Genomic DNA, 8,794 nt, shown 5'->3' on the forward strand with positions numbered 1-8,794 from the left:
GTGTGTGTGTGTGTGTATATATATATATGAGATATATGCATATTATATACACATATGATATACATATATGTATACAATATATATACATAGATACGATACATATGTATATATATACATACAAACTGCAATGTATATATGTATATATGTGATAGCTAAGATAATTGCAGTACTAATTTTTATTGGTTTATTGAATGGAATAGTTAATGCTTAATTTTTTTTGACCAATTTTACATGCTTATGTCTGGTAATTTGAACAAGTACTTTGGAGATAACAATATGCAATATAACAACCACTGTTAATTTCCTATTATCTTGTTTTGAAATTCTGTAGTGTTTTTAAATTTTTTTTTTTTTTGGTACCTGGAATCGAACTCAGGACCTTGACCTTGCCAGGCAGGTGCTTGTGTCGCTGAGCTATTTCCCCAGCTCTTTTAATGATTTTTAATTGTTTATTCTCTTTAAAATAAAAATTAAAGTATTAAAAAATAAATATATCCAGAAGCAAAAATTTCAATAAGATCCTTTCCCTACCTTTTAATTGTTTTTGGCATTTTTACGTTACTTTCTTTATAAACCAACCCAGCTTTATAATTTTCGTATTTTTGAATTGCTTTGGAGAAATATAAAAGATACGTCTCAAAATTATATAATGATATATTAAGCAAAAATTGGCTAATATGCCAGCCAACAGTAAATATTAAAATCAAATTTACAGTTAGATGCTTTGAGTATATGGTGCACTGAATTTTTCACTCTGTTGACTTTTTAAAAGCTCTAACAGAATTGAAATGGCAAATAAAATCCTTAGTTGAAGAAATTAAGAAAATCCTACAAAGGCCTTTATTAGAGAAGTCAAATAATTGCACTCTCACACTATGTTACATGCTTAAATAACTATGGTCCTATTCTTCAGTTAAGCTGTTGGACTGCTTTTATAATCTCTTATTTCAACTTGTTACATACCAGTTAGCAATGTCCTTGTGAGCAACTAAATTTTGAAGAAATGCTTGTAATCCTAATTGTCTATCTTCTAAGAAATCAGCATTGTAGTTATTTTTAAACCAGCGTTTTGGTGGAAGTGCTAATCGAAAGCCTGGAAACATCTCTTTCAACTGAAAAAGAGAAGAGAAAGTACGATGTTTAACTCAATTATACCAATTCCATAAAATCTACTTCATTCCCCATTGATTACAAAATAAGTTTAAAATAATTAAATACAGCTAAGTTTTTTATGTCTTATTTTGATTTCTACCACGCCAGTTTTATGTAAGTTTTAACTGCTCCATATTTTTGTCAAAATGTGGCACTGTCCATCTTTAATGCTGGCCATACCAGTGGGTGTGGTAGCATTTCACTGTGGCTGTAATTCCCATTTCTCTATTGAAAAACAGTGCTCCATAACTTCTCACCTGCTGATTTGTATGCATTTTCTGGTGAATTATCTATTGAAATCTTTTAACCACTCCCTTCTCTTTTTATTAAGTTGTGAGAGTACTTTATTGAATCCACATATGAGTGCTTTGTCAGATATATGTATTAAACATGTTTTCTCCCAAACTGATGTTTGACCTTTAAGCCTAATCAGAGCATGTTTTAAACTTTAATGTTAGTTAACTCATCTCCTTTTCATTTTGTGCTTTTTAAGGTAGGAATTTTTGCTCATTCTAAGGTTGCAAAGAGTTTCTTCAGTGTTTTTCTCTAGAAATTTATAGTTGTAACTCTTATATTTTTGTTTATGATCCATCTTGCACATTTGGCTTTGATTTTACTTTCTTAGGGAAGACCTTCCTGACCTGTGAAAACAGGTTAAACTTCTCTTCATATATTCTGTTCAAGATACTATAAGTGTGCAACAAATGACCCCAAAACTTAGTAGTAAGAACTACTCATTAAAGTCATGGATTCTGTGCGCCAATAATACATCACAGGTACAGTGAGAAGGACTTACCTCTGTTATACAGTGAATTGAGGACTCAACTAGAAGACCTGAGAACTGGGAGCAAGAACTGTCTGAAGATCACTTATATGTGTAAGTGGCTGATATTGGTTCTTGGCCAAAACCTTTTGGGGCTGTCAGCTGCAAGCCAATATGCGCGTTTCCATGCGCCATGGGCTTTCACACAGAATGGAAGCTAGACTTCAAAAGGCAGCATTCCAAAAGACAGCTAGGGTAAAACTGTGTACTTACTATGATCTAGACTAGGAAGTCCCATGGCATCATGTTTACTGTCCTCTATTGGACCAAGTAGTTACAAGCTCACATAGGTTCAAGGGGAGGGGACAGATTCTACCCCTTAATGGGCAGTGACAAGACTGAGGGAAAGCAGTGGGGATTGAAGGCACTTGCGATTTTTAAGCAGACACTCTGCCGTGCACTGCTAAAATATTAATGTATATTTCAATGATGTTTATCATAATGTAAATCATATTTATCTAATTTTGATTTCTCCTATTAGTTGAATGATTCTAAACCTTAGCTGCATACTAGAATCACTCGAGGAGTTTTGAAAGATACAACTATGACCTACCTCTACAGATTAGGATTTAATTCGTTGGAGTGTGGCCTGGTTATTGTGATTTTAGAAAGCTTTCTAGGGAAGTATGAAGCACAATGAAGATTGAGAACCATTTCAGTACACTGCAATAACTGCCTTATCTCTAGTTGCATTCTCAATGTCTAATATAGTGGTTGCTATATAAAAGCAGTAAAAAATATACGTTCAATAAATGAGTGAATGAAATAAATCCATGTACATTCACCATTTTTATATTTAAGTATAAGACTAAGTATCACAGCTATGAAAAAAAGACCAGGAAGAAGGGAAAATGTATAAGGCAAAAAGAAAATATAAAATGTAACATTCTCTATTTCTATAAATAGCTGAAGAAAAAAAGCGAGAAAAATTAGAAATCAACTTGGATAACTGAAAACTGATTTGATTTCAAAATATAAACATATTTTGTGCCTTGGAGTCTTATTTTATATGTCTACAAAGAAAATAATGACAGTGATGAGGAAATACATCTTTACTAGTTTTAAACTTAACAATTTAAGTGTCACATATGTCCAAATATATGGTTAATTTCTTTCCTCTAAAAAATTATTCATGGAGGAAAGGGAGTAGTTGTAAAATGGCTATTTAAGAAAAGACTTGGGATAAAGGAAACAAAATTCAACAAAGGAAAGGAGTGTCCCCAGAAGGACAAATGATAGGCAAAGGGATGCCACTTATGGACTACAGATTGAGGGGAAATAGTTCAGGACAGAGCAATAACTTGGGACACAGGCATACTGAGGCCAGCCTAGCGTTGAACTTTTCAATGTGAGAACTAAATATGAGGGTTATCTGAGCTTGGCTTATCCTGCGAATGAGCTGGTAACATCCTGCTCCCTCCTGCCTTTCCAGTCCTGCTGCCTGGACTGAAAATGCTCATTTTATCACACAGAAGTGTTCAGTTCGACCAAGAAGTAGAAAGTACTGAGTTCTAAAATTGAATTTATAGAAAAACCCACTTCTCATTGTCATATTTCTGCAACTAATGCCTCATCCAGCCCACCCTACAACACTTTCCACTGCCTCAACTCAGAAAAGGCCTACACAGTCGACAACTTGTTCAGAATGGCTCTGACTTCCTCAGCACAGATGCTTAGAAAACTCCCAAAGACACGGAATCAGAAATTAAAAAAAAAAAGAAAAGAAAAAGAAAAGAAAATCAGTGTCCTACAGAAACTTTTCCCTAACTAGTATTACTTGAACTATGTTCAATAATTTTCATATTGTCGATTGGCTATTTTTTCTTCATAAATATGATAACTGAAGAATGTAAACTCCTTAAAGTTAGGATGGTATCCACAGGGTTTCTATATTACCTCAAATTCCTAGCACAATGCTGAATTCAAACCACTTACTACAAAACATTTCATGACTAATCTTGTAAGATTCTAAGATTTTACTTTATTTTTAACAATTACATTTAACTGTGGACCAGCTGGGATATGACATACATTTTTTTTTTTTTGGTTTTTCTCCGGTACCGGGAACCGAACTCACGACCTTGCGCTTGCCAGGCAGGCGCTTTGCCGGTGAGCTAAATCCCCAGCCCCTGACATACATTTTTTTGATCTTGCAAGTAAACTATACTGGTGGATAGAGCTCTCTTTGGTATCCCACCCATGGCTTTTGCCTCCCATGGCTTTCAGTTTCCCATGGTCAACTGTGGTGCCAACTATTAAATGGAAAATTCCATCAATAAAATTCATAAATTTTAAACTATGTGCTGCTTTGAGGAGTATGATAAAAATCTTATTCTATTCTGTTCCAGTGAGATCTGAATTATCCCTCTGTTCAGCACATTCACATTGTATACCCTACCTGCCAGTTAAATCACTCAGGAGCTTCTCTGGTTATTAGATGGACTGTCATGGTATTGCAGGACTCTGTTCAAGTACTCTAACACTATGTACCAATGCCTATCTCACTCAACTTGCTTCACTTTCATCTCATGAAGGTATTGTTTCATCTCACAACACCACAAGAATGTTGAACGTAGTACAATAAGATCTTTTGAGAGAGACCACACTCACACAATTTTTATTATAACATATTATTATAATTGTTCTAGCTTATTATTGTTTATTTCTTACCATGCCTAATTTATAAATTGAACTTTATCCCAGATGTGTACATACAGGAAAAAGAAGTGTGTACAGGATTTGGTACTATCCGCTGTCAAGCATCCACAGGGTATTCTAGAATGTAGTCTCAGAGAATAAGGGCTGACACTGTGTAAGACTGACACAGACTTTTACTAATAATTTTAAGTGCTCAACTTAGAGAACAAGGAGATATTTAGTAAACTTAAACTTCTATTAACATCTTTCTTTGAAATGCTTCAGTAATCTCAGCTTGCAGAACAAACATTTTAGTAATAAAGGTCAATCTAGAGTGAGAAAGAAAACTAAGAACTTAAGATTAAATAGCTCTAATTGAAACTGTCCAAAATAAGTCTGAATGAGTAAAATAATGATTATATAAGAAAGCTAAGAATTTTACTTAAATATCTGGGAACTTTATAAATTGCTTTGATCTTCCTGTTATTTAATCATTAAAAAAAATCAACATAAGTACAGAACTATGGGTTCTTAACTTATCAGTATAATATATAAGGTTTAGGGACAATAAAGAAAATATAAATGGTACAGATATATTAGAAATAATACTTTAAACTCATTCATGTCTCATATACACCACATATATATGTATAGATAGATATAGATAGATAGTAATTTCATATAATATTTTTAGTGTGCCTACATTCTGACTGTAACCTATCACAGAAGTTTTCACTGTGGTATTATGCCAGCATTCAAAAAGTTTAGGATTTTGGAGCATTATCAATTTCCCATTTTTGGATTAGGGATGCTTAACCTATATAAAAAGGCATCAAGATTATATCTTAATAAAAGATACAACAGCTTAGCATTCTATATTTTACATTTTCTATATAAATTGAGGTGTTCAGAGAAGCAGAAACTTTTTGGCAGCTAGATAGCTGTGAGGTCACAAAAATGCGATTCCCAACAACTAACCACTGAAATACACTAACTTTTTAAGTTTTAAGTAGCCCAAGAAAAGAGGGAAGGGAAGGCAGCAAATGGAAGAGAATAGTATCAGTAAGTTTTCTCTATTAAATACCTGTCAAAACTGGAGAATAGCTTCTGGATGTTCTAAGGTCATCTTACTTGTCCTCTTAAAAGCATCATAAATCACTTGCTTCTTTTAGAACAATGTTCTCTGTTGTCTTCCAAAGTATCAACTACCTCCCACCTGTCTCATCTGATTTTCCTCAAGATCTGTGGGAAGTTCTGTCCTTCCTTTTCCATTACATTTTCTAACTGCACTTAATTCCTCACTGTTACAAATTTAGGTTGGTTCTAATTTTTCATTATTAAAAACAAAGCAGAACACAAACAAACAAAAGCACTATATATGAAACACTGAGATAAATATCCTTACAGCTAAATCTTTTCAATATTCATGATTGTTTATATATAGCATAAATCCTACAAATGTGGTTGTGTTAAAACTACACAAAATGTAATAGTATCCTCTAGGAAGATCTGCATTTCCAGCACTGGATAATACCATTTAAATGTGTGGCAATCTGCTGGTGAAAATGGTTTATTTTTGTTTTCTTGGAGTATGTGTCATATAAAATGTTCTCAGATATACCAGTCATTTGCATTTCTTCTGTGAATTACCCTGCTCTTGTCATTTTTATGTTTTTACTTTTGGGTTCATGTTTAAGAGTTCTTAACATATTAAGGCTTATTATTAATCTGTTTCATATATGCAATAGGCAGATTTGTAGATAGTTTCATGACCTTTGCCTTCTGTCATTTTTGTTATGTTACACAGCAAAGGAGATTCTGCAACTAATTATAAGGTTACTAATCAGGTGACCTTAAGATAGGGAGATATCTGGGTGAGCCTAATCTTATCACATGAGCCATAGTGTTTTCTCTGGCATGTGGCATAAGTGAAAGCTAGAGGGATTAAAAGCATAAGGTGGACATGGCCCACTGTTGGTGGCTTTGAAGGTGTGCAGGGAATGCAGAGCAGTCTCTATGAGCTAAGAATTATCTCTGGCTGGCAGCCAGCAAAACAACAACGCCCTTGGTCCTACAACTTCAAGAAACTAAATTCTGCCAACAACCTGAATGAGCCTGAAAGCTGATTCGTCCCCAGAGACTCCAGATAACAGCCTAGCCCAGTGAAAAGCTTGATTTTGAGCTTGCTTGATTGTAAAAAGCAAGCTGAACCCATCTGAATCACTAATGAGCAGGTGCTATTACATGTAACCAGGTTTGTGATAATGGTAGCAAAACTAATATGTTAAAATATTTTTTGTTTACTCTTTCATAGTCATATGGATTTACAATAAAGTGATCTTATATAGGTCTGTTTCAAACCAACAAGATTACATAAATAACTTTACAAATTGAATGTTAAAGATTTCACACTTTCCATTAAAGTAATTTTTTGGAATAAAAATGAAGGTCAAGATAGGATTTAGGGCTATTAAAATGAAATGAAGCATTTAATTTTCTCATGAACTAGCAGAGATTTGACTTAATTCAAATAACAAGGGAAAAGATACAAATATAAAATAAGTATAGGGGAAAGATAAATAACTCACATTTAAAAGGCACTTTGGGATTTAGTGAAGTACTTACTTTGTCATTAAGCCTAGAGAAGTCAGTGTATCTTCTGAAAACTACCCAACTTTCTTCTGGGGTTTTCTTTACTAGTATTTTATATACCTAGAAAGAGAGTGAGGGAGGGGGAGGGGGCGAAGAGGGAAAGGAGGAAAAGTAAAGATATTCAAACCAAATATTTGAAAAACTTCTACTTGATAATGCAAACTATCATACTTATTTTGCAAAAAGCATCAGAAATTATTCAGATTGTCAGAAGTACAGATAATCAACAGAGGTAGAAAAGGAAAATTTTTTTGAGAAATATTAATATGACAAATTTAAGACAAAAGGCTTTCTCTGTACACACTACAGCTAACTCATCAGCTTCCAAAATGTTTTATGTCAACATATTTTAAAACTGAGAAAAGAATCAATTGAGCTTGAACAAGGTACAAAAATAGCTATTTTGCCCAATATAATTTGCAAATTTAGTATCTATCAATGTTTACAAATGTCCATGTATATTTGTATAATTATCTAGGGTACTGATTAGAAAATTTGGTTGATGTAAGACCATGTATCTTTAAAAAACATGGAGAAAAACACAGAATCTATTTTTAAAAGTATAATTTTAGAATTTATTATGAAGAAGTATTATTTATGACAGAATCTCAAACAAATATCTAGTAGTTTCGAGGATTCTGTTAAGCTAACATACAAGGTACTGTGTATCTGCTGAATGAGTGAAATTCTTAATTTTTACTTGTCACCCTAGAGCTGCACTTTAGACACATGTGACTATTGGACATTGGAAAAATGACCAGTCCAAACTGACATACACAGTGAGTGCAAAATACACACAAGATTTCAAAGATAGTATGAACAAAGTTGTAAATGGCTTTATTAAAATGGATTCCTAATGATGACTTATTAAGATGATAATATCTTGAACATATTAGATTGAATAAAATCTTATTAAAATAATTTCACTGGCTTCTTAGTTTTTTTAACATGATCACCAGAAAAATCTACAATTACAAATGTGTTCACATACTTGTAATGGACAGCTGCTTGGGGAACAAGTCATTTAAGGCCTGTAGACAGTCCTTCCCATTTACATTTTCTGCTATACAGACTGTTTTCTTCAGCTTTTACATGGGAGAATCAATGAGGTTAAAAGTGAATTCTTTAGCTCTGAAGTAAAAATCATGTAAGTTACCATTGTAACATATAAGAGTGTGGGACAAGATTACTTGGATATCCTTTAAAGACTACAAAAAGTCCTGACTTCAGAAAAATCACAATGTGGACACAGAAGAAAATTAGTTTTTAGGAATTAGTCATTAAAAACGAGATGAACTGATTCAAAATTTCTGAATATAAATGACTGACAAAACCAACTTCATGTGATAATTAGGTTAATCTACAAATAACCCACACTGATTTTATTTTCTGTTTCAGAAAATAATATTCTCCTCAAACCAAGCCATTCTCTACTGTAGCCCTAAACACTCCTAGTTCTTTAAGAAAGATGAAGTACTTTTATGATTTACCTTTCATAGAAAACTTTCTTTCAACCTTTCCACTTGTTTA

At 33.1% G+C, this 8,794-nt stretch overlaps 1 protein-coding gene across 2 annotated transcripts in view; it reads right to left on the minus strand.

The window, feature by feature from the left end:
• Positions 1-8,794, minus strand: part of Snx16 (sorting nexin 16) — a 49,798-nt gene that overhangs the window by 31,813 nt on the left and 9,191 nt on the right. For both annotated transcript variants that reach the window (XM_005381723.1, XM_005381722.1), the window contains exons 3-4: positions 7,238-7,324; positions 964-1,112 (exon numbers count right to left, since the gene is read on the minus strand). In XM_005381723.1, coding sequence (XP_005381780.1) covers positions 964-1,112; positions 7,238-7,324 — 236 coding nt within the window. The remainder of the gene's footprint in view (positions 1-963; positions 1,113-7,237; positions 7,325-8,794) is intronic.

This window comes from Chinchilla lanigera, unplaced genomic scaffold, assembly GCF_000276665.1.
Source record: "Chinchilla lanigera isolate Chin_1 unplaced genomic scaffold, ChiLan1.0 scaffold00016, whole genome shotgun sequence".
In the NCBI taxonomy this organism is placed as follows: domain Eukaryota; kingdom Metazoa; phylum Chordata; class Mammalia; order Rodentia; family Chinchillidae; genus Chinchilla; species Chinchilla lanigera.